The 19,337-nt window shown below is 37.5% G+C and overlaps 1 protein-coding gene across 6 annotated transcripts in view; it reads left to right on the top strand.

Annotated features, from left to right (window-relative positions):
- Positions 1-19,337, top strand: part of tenm3 (teneurin transmembrane protein 3) — a 336,797-nt gene that overhangs the window by 198,853 nt on the left and 118,607 nt on the right. For all 6 annotated transcript variants that reach the window (XM_068727440.1, XM_068727439.1, XM_068727438.1 and 3 more), the window contains 2 exons: positions 15,229-15,402; positions 16,152-16,216. In XM_068727440.1, the coding sequence (XP_068583541.1) occupies positions 15,229-15,402; positions 16,152-16,216 (239 nt within the window). The remainder of the gene's footprint in view (positions 1-15,228; positions 15,403-16,151; positions 16,217-19,337) is intronic.

The following is a 19,337-nucleotide window of genomic DNA, read 5'->3' as shown; positions in this document are numbered from 1 at the left end:
CACACACACACACAGACACACACACACATACGTATATACACACACACAAAACATGATACCTTGACTGTTTTTCCTGTCCCCCTGCTTTTCCTTTGCATGCGAATATTTCGCATCAAAACTATTCATAGCGCCAGCAATGCAAATTTGCAGGAGTTGCAACATTTGTTCAATAAAAGGTTTGAATAGATTTGTGCAGGAAGTGGACCAGGATAGTTTTCTTTTAGCAAATTGTTTAAGTGAATTTGTGTTCCCTGTGGTTAACAGTTATGAAAGAGTATTAAAGGCCTCCGTGTTGTCCTAATCATAACCCTTGTCCACACTTTTTAAATATGTCCCATCCACACAACTTGATTGGTTGAAGCCTTTTCTCTCAATGCGAGCGCTCAGAAAAACCAACCTCTCTGGCGAAAGAATTACTTCGCTGTGTAATATTTGTCTTCTGTGTGAAAGTACTCATGACAAGTACAATATTTCAAAAGAAAAAATATTTTGACGTGCAAATGAATCCGTCAAATTTCATGTTTTATACCAAAAAGTACATCTGCATACACAGTACTAGGGATATTATTTCAACTATGGAAAGACATATATTGCTTCCAGTATATTGCCATCACATAGATAAATTGTCCCCCACTATCTGCTCCACATCCCATTTACATGTATTGAAAGAAGCTGGGGTTATGCTTTCCAATGACGATAGAGTAAATACAGATACTTTGAAAATAGAATGTATAGCAAATGATTTGCTGCCAAAATAGGACATGTGTGTTTACCACATCTTTCCAGGGAGAGAATTGAGCCTGCAGCCTAGATTTTCTTTAAATGTAAATGATTTACTTTCAAAGTTGATAGAAGACAGTACTTCAGAGAAAAGTATCAAATAGATGTGAAACTCTGACACAGATTCAGTTTCAGCTTCACTTTTTGTATTTGTAGCTCAGAATTGGTAACATCAATGTACTATTTTTGAATCTTGGTGTTACCTCAGAATCACCTTTATTTGTCAACTGTGAAGGACTCTGTTCTTTCATTGCTGCCAGTGTACTTACACAGAAAGAGACATAACCGATAGGAACAGGGACAACAAATCTGGACAGGACAATGACTGAATGGCTATGGATGGTATGAGTATTATGTTGTGTTTGTACCTGTGGAGATGTCTATGTACTGTATATACAGTGTGTAGGATTTATGTTGACAGTGTTGTATTGTCTATTAGCTCCAGCTGACTTTGTGAGTGACAGCACATAAACATGTTGATATAGACACAGAGACAGTAAAGAGGTGTGTTATGGTCATTTATTAGGAGATGGAAGCAGGAGAGAATGGGGTGACATATGACAGGAGGGTGTGAATGTCCTCATTTAGAGGTGGCAATCCATACATTGACACACACACACACACACATTAACACACACACACACACACTCTCTCAAAGACATATCCTCTGACAATCACAGTCTCTCACACACACACTTGTTGTTTCAGGGGACACTCGACCCAACTGGTCACTGGATTGAGCAGGTGTTGATCGTCAATCTCTCTTCAGACACACACACACAGCTGCAGTATTGGGTCCCGAAATAAAAATATACTGTGAAGATAGTAGTATATGGGAATAGTGACCCATGCCCTGATGTCTTAATATAAAACTGTGAGTGCTGCTAATTATATATAGTATTGTTGGAAAGCAGTGGTGGAAACAACAATGCTGGAATGTGAATAAACAAATATGTATTGTAATCAATATTTTTCAATAAGCCAGTTAAATGTTATTGTATACTGCTGGGTTGACACACTATGGGGAATATTTAGAAACAAACTATAATATTGCTCAAACACATTTCTAATGAATTACACCTTATGTACATTACACATCCTGTAAACACTAGATATTGATTCAATTTAGATTAATCATCTCTGTCCTAACCTCTTAGCAAAGAAACTAATATTTATGCCTGTTATGTTTGCTACATCTTACATTTACATTTGCATCATAATATTTTAAGTGTGTACTTAGGCCTTGAACAGAAACCAATACAGAAACCAATATTTGTTTTCTGCCTGTTTTAACTTTACTTATTTACATATTTGCACACTTCATCCTAATATTTTAAGTGGGGACTTAGGTCATGCACTGTATTAGAGTTTAAAAGTATTGAATTAATTTAAATTCAATTTAAGTGCAGAAGATACAGAAACACTTTTTGTAATATGTGGGTACACCAGTTTACGACTGTAAAGTCCAATATTAAAGTGTTTAGTGGTGTTGTGTAGTTATTTTGATAGAAAAATAATTGGCACATAGAGTTTTCTGGTCTAGAACACTGTTTTTTCTTGAGGTTTAACTGGTTGAAAACAATGCATTTACTATTGTTTGGGCCTTTAAGTTTTTCTGTATATGGCCCAAGATCAAAAGTGTGGCCACCTCTGGTATACTGTAAACTCCCTTTTCTCTTGACAGGACATAATGTACGACAGCCAAACTAGACACAAATCGGAGGCACTCATTTTCACAGGTCTGTGTGGGTGGTTGCAGGATTTTCGGCATGAAGAGAAAGAGCAATTAAATGGTGACATGTAAATTACATTCTTCTTTTATCCCACATACTGTAGGCAGTGGCTGTGTGCGTGAATGTATGGAGAAAGCTGTTGTTCATTGGCTATTGTCATAGTCTTAGACATGCCTGCTAGGCTACTGTATATACAACATCTGCTATCCACACATTAGTTACAGTAATTTTCTTCCCCGAGGATCTGTAACCTGTCTGCGTTTTCTCTTTTGTTACTTTATGTCACACTTAAACACACACACACACACACACACACAAGCTCAGCCTCCTTGTGTTGCTCCTATTGTTAAAGACACTTAAAAGGCCCGGTGTAAATAGTGTTAATGTAATGTAAATGCAGATTGTAGAATAGGGCATTTCAAGGGCTGCTATTATGAGTGGACTAGTAGATTAGTTATGGTTGACAACATGCTACTCTCAGCTAAGCTCACTGTGGTAACAGTCATTTTACACTTGATTATCCTCGCTCTGTCTGCTGTAATTGACTTGCACTTAAACACAAAGACATATAGACCAGTTGGTCTGCTATCTGCAGCTCTACTGTGTGTTGTCCCAGTCCTGTTTATGTCCCAGTGCTGCAGTCACTAATCTCACAAGAAGCACTGTCTTCAGCCCACATTCAATTGCCAACTATAGCTGGATTTATATAACAATAACTTGCAGTGGAGATGACGCAAATACCAGGACTAATGATCAAAGCTGCTGATTTACATCCTTTAAAGGTTTCTAGTTTCAAGCTAAACATTTAAAAATATGCAAGGATCCAGCTGTATCCTTAAATGTGTCTTATCTGAGTGGAATTTAAATCATAGTGGGAAAACTAAGGCTTTACTCCTATATTTATTTGTTACTCATAAATATACACTATGAAAGTATTGGTAAACTGTAAACTGATTTTGTAAAACAAATCTGATTCCTGTCTTTGTAATTTCAGCTAAGCATGATGAATGTTACTGTGTTTCTCTGGTGTATCACAAGAACAAACTGCTGAATATGACCATCAATGCAAAAATAAATTACATCATGCTCAGCTTTCCAAGCATGACAAACTACTAACAGCTCAATCAAACAAGCTGTATATGGTATAGCACCTTTCATACAGGTTAGTGCAGTTCAAAATACTTCACAGATGACTGACAAGCTGAAAATGTGACAGAACAAATGTGAACAGTACAAACGACAAAAAGACAGTAATTCAGCAATTTAACAATTTGATCATTTGAGACCAATGCATGTTCAAAAATAAGATGCTAAACATGCAATTAAATATAATATAACTTCAACAATAATAATAAAAACAGCTTGAAATCAATGCTAAATTAATAAAAAAATTTAATATAATAAAAGTACACAGCATTAAGTACAATGAAATATTTAGAAAGTAGAATAACATTTTACAACTTGAATGCAATAAAATATTGATAAACTAATGATCAAATATAATACAATTTTACTTAAATACAACTAAACTTAAATACAATTAAATAAGTGATTAAAAAAATGTAATTGATGTCTATGACTTCCGTCTTTACAGGAAGTTTAGGTTTAGGCAACTAAAGCACTTAGTTAGGTTTATAAAAGATTTATAAAAGAAACGACTCCACATATAAGTAATTCAAACAGACTAGCGAGTCATATTCAGCTGATATCAGTGACAGCTACTCTCTGAGAAAACAAGCTTTTAAATTCCAGGTGTTTTTTAGTTTTTTGTTAGATTGAGTTTACTTTTTTATACATAAGCTTGTTAAAATTGCAACGTTTTACATTCCTGAATTGTCCTTTGATCTCCATCAAATCATGCATGTAGGTGTGTGTGCGTGTGTGTGTATGTATGTGTGTAATTTTGTGTCCACGCCTGGCCTCTGTGTCTCGTCCTCTCTCACTTTGAATGAAAGCACAATAAAATGTGGCTATATTTCATTCACACACTACAGAGGGATGAGGCAGTTTAATATGGTGATAAATAATGAAGTGGCAGACATAAAAATGTACCCGTGCACACACACACACACACACACACACACACACACACACACACAGAGCTCTATCTGAAACCATGTCAGATAGAGATCACACTTCAGTGCATGAAGTATTTGTAGTTTTCCATTTCAACAAACATGAAGTTTGTTCTTACAAACTTAAAATGAAAGCACAAAATCAGGACGTTTATGTAAAAAGCCACTGGGAGGGAAAGACATAATGTGATGCACATTGCAAGAGATTTGCTATCCCAATATAAAACCTAATAAAGTAACATTAAAGTGTGTGGAAGTGAAAGTGTTTTCGCTCTTCTTCCGAATGGATTTGGCAAGAGTATGATTGACAGATGGTTCATCTGATCACCTGCCAAGTATTTTTTTTTTTTTAAAGTACCCTCCCTTTTCCATGCAGTTTCCAATTACATGCTTCTCAGATGGTTCTGTGTAACAAACCATCTGTCGGGTCAAATTACTACTTTTCACCTGTTGATAGTAGCATAAGGAATTAAAAACCTGGTATGGTGTAGCCCTACCATCCATCCATCCATCCATCCATCCATCCGGATTTACACCAGGGACATCAGGGAGATGACATGAACTAGCAGATAAGAAGCAGCAGTGCTGTGAGTCCTGAGGAGCAGGACTGAGAACCACTCAGGTATTTTACTCATTCACAGCGCTCCATTTAAAGTAAAAAAATAATACTAATGGGTTTTCTCTGACCTTTAACTGCTGATCATCACATCAAGTAGATACTTGTTAATCTCCCAAAGCTTCGTGTCAGAATGATAAATTGATAGAATAAAAAATGTGTTTTTAATTAGCTACCAAAGGAATATGTAAGAAGAGCACTCAGGAATATTGCACTTATTCTTTTTTTTCATTCATGTGGATGTTGAAACTATAAACTAATGATTTAATGTTGCCTGATTTGATATGATGAACATCGATATAAAGAACAGAGCTGATGGCATCGTCATGTCATCCCTGATCCTGTGAAATACAGCATATCCTCTTGTTGTCTGGGCTTGTTGTTTGCCTGTGTGACTGAATACATCGCATGCTTTTCATTAAATGCTTAAAAATATGTTTGTGCTTTAACTGCTGCTGTAGAACTCACACGAAACACAGTAATGCTCAGTGTCTTTGTCTATTTATTCAGTCTCCTAAACTCAGTCTTTTTCTTTTATCTCTCTCTTCCCCTCTTGCCTGGAGGCAGGTATTAATTGAAGGACCCTTGTTATAATAGGTTATAATTGTTAATCACACAGCCTATTTAGAGAGCAGTCTGATTGTAATTACAGATGCTTGTTAGCCAGGGTTCTGTTATTAATTAGACATTTTGACCTTGGTAATTACTGCAGCCATACATGCACAGTGCGCCAGCAATTTTCTTCGTGGAATTTTTTTCCGTGGGAACTTCTAAAAACAGCCTTTTTGCAATTGAAAACGGAACAGTTTGGCTATCATGTGGGCAGCAGTGTAAATGTCAGCTTTATATAGACCATTGTCACCTGGTTGGCTTGTTTGGGTGATAACACATGAAGTGTTTTGAGAGTTTCTTGTTTTGGTGAAACCAGAAAGCATCTTCTCATTGAGAATTAAGGCCTCCAACTCTTAGAAACGTCCCTGTTAAAGCAATCAAAACTTATCTCAACCATTTCAGAGTTCCCTGATAAATATTGGCAACGTTGTTGTTGTATTTCACTGTTCAGGAGAATTAATAGTGGATGAATTATAGTTTATAAATTAGTTCTGGACCAGTTGCAGAAGGTGGTTTGTGATTGAGTTAAGAGATGAGACAAAAAGATGCATGTCACATGCTTCATTAATCAAGTTAATAAGCATAATAAAGCTTTCTCACCTCACTGTGCAAATAGTATGAGAACGCATTGTGAATGACTTATGTGAGTCACAGCCATTGTGGTCTACACAAAGACAAAACACTGGTTTAAATAGAGTGTCATGGTGTGTCATAGTGGCTTATACCATGTCACTGCAGTGGCTTGCGATATATCTGCCTCACGTTACCCTGTTTTCCATCTGTGTCACCTGCTTAAAGTGTTATTAGCCCTCTAAGAGGCCGTTATCAATTGTCATCGGGAGCATAGATTTGAGGTGGTATGGCCCCACTCTATCTCCTAATTTGCTCGGTCGGCCATTATCATCTATTTGTATGCTGGATCACCACAAGAAGGTCCAAAATTGTTAGGCTGCAACCTCTAGTGGCCATATTTATGATTGAAGTAAAGGGGGAAGCCAGGTGACGTAGCATAAAAAGTGACAAAGTCAGCGTATGAAGGAGGTGAGGGGAGTGGTTGGGTTGGGTCAAACAAACTCATGACTGTCACTCAGGAGACCGCTCTTCGTGTCCTGTGTGACGTGTTGACTTATTTAAACTTATTTAAGAGATGCAAGAAGAAAAAATCCAGACATCCAACCCAATGTCACTTGACAAATACCAACGCTTGGTCAGTGCCCTTTTGGCGTCTAATACTGACATGCCACACTTTCAACTAGCACCAATGTAAACCCACCCGCTTCAATATTAGTCTGCTAGAGCAACTGACTTATAAAGAGTGAGATACTCCACACAGTGCGGGTCCAAAAGATGGTGGATGGATCAAACAAGGACTAGTCATGTGACGTGTTTGTCACTTGCTAAGTCGTTAGTCAAGTTGAAGTCAAACTTGCTCTTTTTCTAAATCAAACTAAGTGGTTTTATTGCCTTAACCAAACTTCCTGTGAAGATGGACGTTTATTTCTAAAAGACACTATGCATGTAACAAGAGGAAATTTACCCTTCGTCCCTGACATGTCCAAAACTGATGCTAGAGGGGAACCTAGAGCAACTGTCTGAAGCTTAAGGTCCCTGACCAAGGGTCGGTATCTGAAGAGTTAGGAGACAAAATTTGTTGGTGAGTAAACCGAAACAGCTGATCTGCTGACAAAATAGCACAGAATGTGTGTTGATTAGGCCTTTTATTAAAGAATATAGCAACACTAATGAAGCCCCGCTAACCCCAGGTGAAAAATAAATATGCTAAGTATATTTAATCTTAGCATACTTGAAGCCCTACTAATCATCAGTATACTTAAAGAGTGCTATTTTTGGAACAAGTTATTTTGTACTTAATATATTTTAGTTGTGATTAAATAGTAGTTATGGACAATTTGAAGTGTATTTAGTATATTTTTGTGCTAAATTGGAACAACTTAAAGTATACTTCGTACAATTTAAGTATGACTGTGTATGCACTAATATACACGCTGATAGCTAACTTTAATTATACTTTTTGTGTTTTAGTATATTTGAAATATATTACGAGTGTTTTACAAATATGTAAACATTACAATATTAATATATTTATATTGTGGTAATAGTATACCAAAAGTTATACTTTTGGCTTATTCCAATTACTAAGAAAGCACTCTTATTACTATGCTATATTACTTTGTACACTACATGCTATTATACAGTGCAATATTATAAATGTATTACCAGTATCCTAAATGCTGAATGAACTTCCCAGATAGTAATCAAAAACACTATTGAATCTCAAATATATTCTTAATATATTACATTTATAATAGTACATTGCAAATATACTGCCAAGAATTGTACTATTTGCAAATATATAAAATGTACTAACATCGTACATCTAACAATTTGCAAATTAAAACTTTTAACACTTTCAAATAATTGTAATTTCGATAAGTATAAGAAAAATATACTTAACAGAGAGCAAAACATTTTCTGATTTAAGTTTACATGGTACATGTATTACTAAACAAAACAGAATGACCATGTTTCAGATTAAAACACAGAAGAACACAAAAATTGCACCGCTGCAGACTCTCGCTCACTAAATAGAAACACAAACATGCTCCACGTTCTGTTCCTTTCTTTTGGTTGAACTGCTCGTTGTTACACTTCCGTCTGATGACTGCTCGCACGTCTGAGGCACTTGTCTGTGTAAACTCTTGAATAACAGCATCTGTTAAGAGAAGAGGCGAGAGATGATGTCACAGCATATGCATACAACATTTTCTTCTATTTTGACTACACAGGAAATCCTGTTGAACCAATATTATTTTTTGAACAGTAAATCAGGATTAACATTGAGGAACTATATCAATATGATATGCCAATATTCCTAACAGTGCAGGTCAAACATATTTCATCACTGGTGGTGCGTTTACCACAAACGTGATCCTGCTGCTTTATAAATCACAGAAGCCTTAAATTGTCTACATAGGACTCAAATTACCTACCTGTTTTGGCCTGCACTTTGGCAACGTCCAGTTGTCTTTTAGGAGGTTCTACTTTCCCAGACTTCCCAGTCAGGGTGGACAGTGCAAGGACCTCCTTTGTGAACACCAGGGCAGCCAGCTCCTGGCAAAAAAGGGTCATGCGTGATCGATGAAGCCGCAGGAAGGTTCTCTTTGAAACGGTCACTGTGCTGCTAGCCAAGGTGTGCTGTATATGAGAGAACCAATGGAACACATTAATATACAGTTGGAAGATCTCTACCTACCTATTAGTAATTGATAGACGTTATTCACATATGAATACGACGTGCCGGATCTTCCTTCCAGCTCCTCCTCTATAGCTGACAACCATCATTATGTTGCCTGTGTATTTGTCAAGCTGTGCCAGGAACGTGGCTTGACCGTGGCATGAATTCTGCATTTACCTGAAAGAAACAGTGAAAGAAATGTTTTATTGTTTTAGCTTGCAATGTTTAAGCAATTCATACCTACTTCCTACTGATTTTCCACACACCTTACATTCCCATACGCCCATTATACATTCTACCTAAAACAGAAAAAAATATCAAGGTCAAGATAGAGCCAACATTTTTGCAGAAAACTATGGCTTAGTTAATATAGAACATATCAATGCCATCATATGTTATGTTACTAACCTAAATTGAGAGGTTGCCTGGACAAGATGTGAGCTACTTTGTTGATTGGCCCATAGTGCTGTACCTGGAAGTAATGGAAAATATTACATGGTTAGTTTTCAACCAGAATGACAAATAACCAGCTGCAGAGGTGTGTCTGCCTGATCTGGCATTGTACAGATAACATTGTATGTTATTGTATATTATTCCATATTTCTTTGTCATTTGTTGCCAATACACCAAATCACATTCCCTGCATATGAAACCTTAACATTAATAGGCAATAAATCGGATTTATTTTATTTATATTTCCAGGCCACCGCAGTATAACGAGCCACTTATACTGTAATGTCAACCAACCGTGTAAACCTCTCTGCGGTTTAGCTAGTGCCGAGCTCGAGCAGCAGGTGCCAGCCGGTTAAGATGTAGGTAGCCTGTGTTAGCAAATGACACAGCCTGAGCGGCATTAGCATAACCGGCGGTAGCCTAACCATTAGCAGCAGAAGGGCGTTCCGCCTCGGAGCATCGTGAAACGAAGCCTAGTATCAGGCGCGGGTTGCCACAAGCCCCGCAGTGTACTACAACCAGCGTTGTTACCTTTCACGCGGTGTTTCTAACTAGTGCTGAGCCAGATAGCAAATGCTAGCGAACCACGATGTGACTATAGCCACATGGTGGAAGTTGGCTATTGACGCACGCAGCCTGAGCGGCAGCAGCTTGACGAGCAGAGTGTTCTCTACCGAAAGTCCTCTGCTTTGGAAGCAGTCGCGACGAAGCCAGATGTATTTCACAATCAGCGCAACTATGCTAACCGGCGCCAAAGCCGCTAGCTCGTGCTAAATCACATAGCAGGCTACATCCTTGGACACGTGCTAAGCTAAATTCACCAACTTCTCAAATATAATTGCCAAAAGAACCATATCCGTCTTCGTAAATCTAATACTTCGAAAATAACATGTTACTTAAGATGTCAAATGATTGGATTTACCTTATAACTTGGTCCTGCTCGGTCGGTCAGAATCTGATCGGAATGCCAAGTCCACGCTCAGAGTCACGTGTCACGTTGGTGAAGTGACGTTTCCTTAAGTAGAGCATCACGTGATGATTCATTCAAGTAAAGTTTACTTGATTTGTCTACATTCAGGTTATACTAAAGCATATTTACGTAATGTTTAAGTGTTTGAATGAATAAACTTTTGATTTCATACATTTCAGCCACATTTTACTTAAAAATATTATGTAATGATTATGAGTGTAGCTATTTGTGTACTTTATACAATTTTGATAATTTAAACAATTGGAAAAGTTCTAAAGGGGCTTTCGGTGCATCATTCTTTTAATACACATAATCAATAATAATTAACATTTTCCTCAAGAAACATACATATAATGTACTGAAATATAAGCATGAATAAGATATACTAAAATGGCAAGATATCAAAATATATATTTTTAAAATGTGCATTCGGTGCATTTGTTTCAATGGTAATTTAGAGCATACATTTTGAAATATACAAAAAATATGTTTGAAAACAAAGTTCAAAGAAATACATTTAAGTAATTGCACAGAACTTTCAGTATATTTTTCTTATAATATATTTCTTGAAAGTATATTACAGTACAAGTATTTTAAAGTGTGTTAAAAGTTGAATTTTGAAAATAGGTGAAAGCGTAACTTTTGTATACTTTTTATATATTTGCAGAAAGTAAAACAATTTTTTGCCTAGTACACACAGCATTTCCTATAAATTCTTCACAGTAAACGTCATACCGTTGGTTCCCTGGTGGAAAGCTCTTAATGTGAAGCAGCAGCAACGATAAATGTTTGGTTTGCATTAACGCTAAAATTACACAACTCAACAGTGAAATAAGGCTGACGTATGACAGTACAAACAGGAGCAGTGACAGGATTGAAATGAAACTCCAAACCACAGGAATCCAGGTCGAAGTAACAGAAGTCCTGAGAGCTGAACACAGAGACTTTAAAGAACAGAGCTTTCTCTCTAGTCTCCAGAAAACACACATAAACCAAACTAACAGCCTCAAACTCAGAACAGATCTGAGCACAGATTATGTTAATGAAAAGCAAGGATAGTCTGGTCATCAGTTATATTGGTTATGAAAAATCTGTACTCACCAACATGGCTTAGAGACACTTGCATACGTTAATTTAAAATGCCATTATCATTCAAGACACTTAATAGCCGTTCATGTGCGCCTGAAAGAAGTGCAGTTTTTGGAAAGTATTGCTTCTGGAAATGCTCCCAAAAGTATATAAATGTCACACAGGTAAGTACTGGTAAACATGTTATGGAGTGTAGTCAGTGCCAGCCCGCCCTATACCCTGAATACGCAATTGCGTAGGGCCTCACAAATCTTGTTTTTTTAATAAAGAAAGTTACTAGGAGACATACAACCAATCAATGGCAAATGCTGAAAGCTGAAATGAATTGCAAAAACATTGCTGAAAATACAGAAATGAGAGACTACCTGTCTGAAAAATGTTGAAGCCCGAAAGCATTTAAACTGCACTGCTGAAAACCCTTCTAGTTGAAACGTCTAACTATGGTGTCTGTAGCTGAAAGTATGAGAAAGAAGAAGGCTTTGAAAATTGAAGAAGTTTAACAGGATTTGAAGATTTTCTCCATAGATATGTTATTCAAAACAAATTGCAAAAAGCTTAATAATTCAAAAATGTAAAGATTATAAATATGAAAAGTCATATCACCCTCTCCTGAAAGAGCTGAACATTTTGATATTCGAATGGTTTCTGTGGCTTAAAAAATGTCAGCAGTAGTGATATTTGTAGAAGTTGTAGTAGAAGTATTGTTTGAAGTAGAAGTATTAGTAGCATTAGAGATATTTATAGTAGTAGTAGAAGTTGTAGTTGTAGTAGAAGTATTATTAGTAGTAGAAGTATTAGTAATTAGAAGAAGTAGTAGAAGTTGTCGTAGTAATAGCTGTAGCAGTGGTTGTTGTATTTAATAGAACAGTAGTAGTAGTAGAAGAAGTAGTAGTATTAGTAATAGTAATGGCAGTATTTGAAGTGGCAGTAATAGCAGTAGTAGAAATACTAGTAGCATTCATACTAATAGCTGTAGTAGTATTAGTACTGGTAGTAGCATGAATAGCAGCAGTAGTAGTAGTAGTAGCAGTTGTAGTATAAGTAATAGTAGTACTGGTCGTATTAGCAGTAGTGGTAGTAATAATAGCAGTAGTAGTAGTGGTAATAGTCGCAACAGCAAAAGTTGTCTTAGAAGTAGTAGAAGTAGTATTAGTAGCAGTAGTAGTAATACTAGAAATATTAGCAGCAGTAGTAGTAGTTGTCATAGTATTAGTAAGAGCATTAATTATTTCAACAAAAAAAGCCTCATTTTGAGCTTGATGTTTAAATACAGTTAATCCATGGGGCTTTTATTTTGAAAGGGTGGGGCTGGGTGGGTTAGACAGGAGGAGAGGAGACTGAATCATAATGTTAGATAAACACAAACAGGTTATTAAATTTCAGTTGGAATTCATTCGGTGGGGCTTGTATTTTAAAATGGTGTGTGTGTGTGTGTGTGTGTGAGTGTGTGGGGGGGTCCTCTAAAAGTCTCTAATACCTGAATGACTGTATAAGAGATACACACACAGAGAGAGAGAGAGACACACAGAGAGATAGAGTGAGGCTTGTGTCTGTGAGTCTGTGTGTTTATAAACATTAGTAATTAGCTCAAGCACGAACACCTGTGAGCCTGCCGCCTTTTCATGAGAAAAGACTGGGAAACACCTGTCAAACAAAACCCCCAAAACACCATAATCATAGCCCCTATTGCTCCAATATTAATACTGGAGAGGGAGGATGACTTGAAGAACAGATCATGCGAAAATTGTGTCTGTAGTGTAAAAAAAAGTGGCTTCAATGGCGATTTAGAAATGGGGTACAGTTGTCTGTGCAAGACTTTTTTGAAGTAGGTTTTAACATTGGGGTCTATGGAGGAGAAAGTTGGTTTTCCTCTCAAGTAAAGGCTTTTGTGCCAAATGTGTAAATCTGTGAGATTCCATAGCCATATGTCTACGACAAGGACAAGATTAGCTACATTTCCATCTAAAAATTATGCATGTAGAGTGAAAATTGAGGAGTCAGTCGCAAAAGACAAATATTTTTTTCACAGAAATCTCAGGCTTCTCTTCACTCTAGCGATGACATCACGCACTCTAAGCTGCGCAATACACACCCATTATAAAAGCAGAAAAGGACTGAAAAACACATAAAAGCAAAATTGCTACAGCTCAAAAAGTATAAAAGATATCAAAATGATTATAACATACAATCATTGATCAGGGTTTTCTCAACATTTGAAAGTTGAAATGGTGTCTGTAGCTGAAAGTATGAGGAAGTAGAATGATCTGAAAGTTGAACAAGTTCAAGAGGATTTGAAAAGTTTCTCCATAGACATCCCATTCAAAAAAAAATTGCAAAAAGCTTAATAATTAAAAAAGTTGAAAGATTAGAAACATAAAAAGACATAGCACCCCTCTCCTGAAAAAGCTGAACATTTTCATATTTGAACGGTTTCTGTAGCTTAAGAAATGTGGAAGTTATTAAGTGCCAAAATACGTACGGAAGAAATAGTTGAAGAATAAAGATTAGGATAACAATACTTGGAATGCTGAATCAGCATTCCAACAATAAAGATTAGGATAACAATACTTGGAATGCTGAATCAGCATTCCAACAATAACGCTTGCCTGAGCTGGTGACAGCTGCAGGTGGATTCAGGATCGATATTCCATCGGGAGTAGCTGCGCCGCGTTCTGGCGGCCGGAGCTAATCGCGGTCACTCTAGACAGCTTGTGATTCCACCAGACGAGCCATGGCGCGTTTCCGAAGCGGCTCTCCGCTCTGCTCCGCTAAAAATAGCCACCTGGGCTATTTTTGAAGGAGCCGCAGTGTGTTGGGGCAATGTAATTAACAGGCATTGTGTATGCAATATAGACATGAAATAATAATGCGGGGGAATGTATTTTTAACAACTTAAACGCAGCCACTTATGTTTGATCCATGTTGTTCATAACTGGGATTTTAATGGTGTTAACTTTGTAGGCTACAGCACAACCCAGTAACAACAATAAAAACATGCTGTCCATATGAAGTTTGATGTAATGTTTCAGTGTACATAGTAGGCTGCTTTGCATGAAACATGACAGCAATTCCGTTCAATAAAAATCCATCTCCAAATATAGTTTGCAAAAGAAAAACTAAAGTTTCTATTAGGTTTTACAGCAATGTATGATGTTATAGTTTGAAACCAAATTTATTCAAAACGCTGTTCAAGCACAGCTCATACACTCAATAATTCATGACAATTATATTTTTCTTTTTTTTTTCAGCAAGAAAAATGTATGAATGGTTGTTTCTGCTTTATTTTTTATTTGATCGCAATAGTCTTGAAAGACATGATAATAGAATTCCACCCCATCATTTACAATAAAATAGTTCAGCACTTTTAATCTTTGCTTGTTTGTGTGTGTTGCCGAGGACTCCCTGTTTGTCTAGAGCCGGGCCTGAGTGCAGTTTAGAAGGGATAACCGTATAGAACTCGTGGATAGAGTAGTAATCATAATTCACACAGTTACCTGACGCTGTTGCCGGGGGCAACAATGTATGTAAACTGTGTGATAACTGTGTGCTGCAGATCATTGTCAGTGCATATAAACAAAGCCAATGTTCCCTGCTAATGTACCAAAACTAATCTCTCTGTCTCTCTTTCTTCTTCCGCTCTCCAGGCACTTCCTCTTTAAGACAGGTACAGGCACCACCCCCCTCTTCTCCACGGCAACTCCTGGCTACACCATGGCAACCGGCTCAGTGTACTCCCCGCCCACCAGGCCACTGCCGAGGAACACCCTGTCCCGCTCTGCCTTCAAGTTCAAAAAATCCTCCAAATACTGCTCATGGAGGTAAGATGGAAGAAAATATCAGAAGGTCTTGGAGAGGAGTTGTCAGTGGAAGTGGTGCTGGCCTTTTCTTCTGTGAAACTCATTTGGGAATTCCCTACAAATGACATTGGCTGGTGCAGAAAACTACTTTCCAGTCACAAAAGAAGTTGAAGACAAAATGAATTGCTACCAGATTTGACAAAGTCTTCAAATTGACCAAATGCCGGCCAGCTGGCATCTAATTGGTTGTGAGACTTTGCAAACAAGAGCAGCCAGGGTGTTTTTGTTGTAATTGTTTGTATAACTGCTATGTATATTTTACATGGTTTTCTGGCTAATAATAACAGTTTGCAGAATGTTGGCTGTTTTCTTGTGTCCAACTGCACTTTTGTACAATGTTACATGTAATATTATATTTGCAAATTCCCCCGCTACTAAAATGTCTTTCTGCTAACCACAACGTTAGCTAAGACCAGTTATTGTGTAGTTCTGGCATGTTGCTGAACAGCATTATGGGATGAGGGCCTGGTTGTCAGGGTGTAGCATTTCAGTGAGCACTGGCTAATCCAGTAACAGATGAGAAAAAATAAAGTTGTTTACAGATAGAGTGTATTGTGGAAGTTGATCATACATAAAAAATTAAGCAATTACGAAGCTGCAGCAGTGACTCTAGAAATGTGTCTTATACTGTGGAGGTTATTTCAGACAAAACCGATACTGATGAAGGTGACATTAACACAACAACCATCTTTTTGTTTTGTTTCCCTCAGGTGTACAGCCCTCAGTGCAGTAGGACTATCTGTACTGCTTTCTGTCCTGCTCTGTTATTGCATAGGTAAGACCACACACACACACACACCTACACACACAAACACCTTTTTTTCTGTTTGTCTCCCTCTTTCACACACAAACACATGCTAATTAGTGCTGTGGATACATGCACATACATTAGTCTGAAAGGTTTAGTTTGGCCCAGGTGCAGGATGACAGATGGAACTTTTATTTCTGCTTTGTCCAAAGATAATCCCACTTCTTCTCTCCTCCAATCTTGTCCAGCTTCCTTGCCTCTCTAGCTCTCTCTGTATCAGCCGTTCTTGTACTCTTGTTGCTGCATGTGTTGGTTTTTACTCTGTGGTATGAGCCCATCAGATAAGCAGACTGCCAGGGTTTTCCTTTCTCCAGGCCTTCTTCCTCCCCCTCCCTCTCCTCCATGTTCCAGGATGTGCTATAGGTGATGTGTAGGCTATTATGTCGGGCAGATTTCACGGTAAATTGTTGCTGGAATCCTCTTTGGAAACATGGTTTTGATAATACAGTGAGCCGTGATGAATTGTTGGCAAGCTGTACTGTCAGATTTTCAACATCACTACATCAGAGTCAATAAATGGTTCACATGATCATTTTCCTTTATATTTTTATTTAAATGTAGCCACAATAAAATATTGATTTAAGACCTCAATTCTTCTCTTTATCAGAAAAAATCTGCAGAACAGTGATGACAGACAAATATGTAGTTTGTCAAATTGTAGGAATGCTTTGTTCACTTTCCCTCAGGGTGCTGATGAAAGGCAGGAATCTTCTCAGAGTAATAACTCAAAGAGTTCATTGTCAGGTTTATTTAGGTTTAGAGCCAGTGCTGAAATGTGTTATTCTTACATATTTAATATCTGTCAGAATTATAATTTTTTCTTTTTGTGCAAAACATCCCCTTTAACAGAACATGTTGTGATATCCACACTCAATTTAAGAGTGTGCCACTGAAGTCATTAAACTCTTCAACCTTGCTGGACTCACTGAAAGCGTCTGGCTAATAGCTTACACCAACAGGCGTTGGTATTTGCATAAAAGTAGTGACCCATGGGGAGAGTACCGTGGGTCGGGCGCTCTTTCAGAGGCTGAAACTAACATTGTTTCTGCATGCTCAGATTTGACTGCTTCCACTTTTCCTTCTCCCTTACAATGCTTGTGAACTGTCAGGGTAGTTTGGCCCTTGTTAAGAGTGCATGCGAGTGGTATTGTTTTTAAAAAGCCTTGAGAGAAAGAGAGGGGAAGGAGTGATAGAAAAAAAGAGAGTCAGAGGGGTGGAAGAGTGGTATTTTTTCTAAAGGTCATTGATTCCCACAAAGAACAGAAGCAATTATGATTTGAGCTCAGATGGTCCTTGGACTTGAAGGAAGATCTCTTTGTGTGTGTGTGTGTGTGTGTGTGTGTGTGTGTGTGTGTGTGTGTGTGTGTGTGTGTGTGTGTGTGCGTAACATGAGCTCCACATGCAGCATTGTTAGATTATTTTTTTTTTCATTCAAAGCATCTGCTAAGAGTTTCCTGGGATTGTATGATTCACAAACACATAAACTCTCAACACACACACACACACACACACACACATATATATATATATATATATATATATATATATATATATATATATATATATTGAAGGTGCATCATGTTAGTGTGGTGGAAATGTGGTGAAGAAAGTCTTCTCTAGTCTGTAGTCGTGAGAAAATGACTGTCGGTTAGAAGCACATTTACACAGTGAAGTAAATGTCCAAAAGGGACAATGGGATCTTTTTAAAGAGACGTTTTGCATTGTTGTAAATGTCCAGCATTCTTTGGCCCTACTGCTCAGACCTTCCCTCCTGGCACCCACCACTGCTCCTCTTCAAAAGTCTGTTGGAATAAACAGTTCACATCCAAAGCGCATGGAAATGGACCAGCTACTGCATGCATGCACCTGTAGCAACACTACAGGAGGATCTGGATGATCCAGAATTGCTGGGGTTTTTTCTAGTCATTGAGTTTATGTGTTAACAGGCAGAAGAACTGTGTTAACATATAAACATACAGACACACTTTAAGCTTTCCCTGTTACGAACTGAGCCAAGGTGTGCCCCATAAAACAAGGCCCGGCATCGAACCAATCCTCAGCGGCTATGAGACCTGTTACACTCCCACTCATTACCATGAATGTCTCTTTGTGACTCCCACTGGGGTGTGCTGAGTTTTAATGATTCTGTAAAATCCATTCATTCAAGTATTTTCTGGTCCCGTACGTCTCACACGAAGATGAGTTTTTCTTCAACCACACTGGTCTAAAACCAGTTCATGTGATTATTCCCATCAGCGTGAGTCCAAATATGTTTAAGAGTGAGGATACACTGCTTCATCTCAATCATTTCATGAACCAGCTTGTACTCTTGCATTTGCAACATTTGCATGCAGGCCTAAGCTTTATTGCCATGGGTCTAGTATCCTTTTGGTAGCTAAAGCCTAATGATTTGTAATAATTAGCAGAGACTGATTTTAATCTCTTGTGATTCTGCCAGGACAGTAGTTTGTGAAACAACAAGGACACAATGTCACATGTTGCTCAGCATTTATGTCCAAAACATATCTCAAAGACATGAATGTTCATAAATTTAAATTATGGAAGTGGTTCTCGGTTTAGCCTATTATCTCTTTAATTCTTCTGTGTGCTAGATGTCATCTATACTTAACTTGTAATTTCTTATTTAAATAGAAAATGCACTATTTTTTGCTGCCTTCCATATCATATAATTTCACCTGTGCTCACAAAGAGCTGCAGGGAAATACCTGGACATTTAGTTAGCGATGCCACTTGTTTCAGAGTCAGCTGATATGCCTGAAAAATTCCCCTTACTGCAGATTAGTCATTAGACCTCTGCTCAGGTTAAAGTTGGTTCCATTCAGCATTTGATTTTTTTTTAAGTTCCTTATCTTCTGTATTTTTTTTTCATTATACACAAGCAATAAATCCTTATATAGTATAATCAACACAACATATAAACTGCTCTTTCATTTAGGCCAGGCCAAAGTGTTCTGATGAAAAGAGATGAACTGATGCATGAATGGATATGAATAACGTATCTTTATTTAGCTATTGAATCGTAAAAACCTTCCGTATCTATTATAACTTGAAACTTCAAGCATTGTAA

Source organism: Cebidichthys violaceus, unplaced genomic scaffold (genome assembly GCF_023349555.1).
Source record: "Cebidichthys violaceus isolate CVI_PGR_0920_01 unplaced genomic scaffold, fCebVio1.0.p SCAF_4, whole genome shotgun sequence".
Lineage (NCBI taxonomy): Eukaryota > Metazoa > Chordata > Actinopteri > Perciformes > Stichaeidae > Cebidichthys > Cebidichthys violaceus.
Note: the sequence above shows the minus strand (reverse complement) of the source record. Positions and strands in the feature narration are given on the sequence as shown.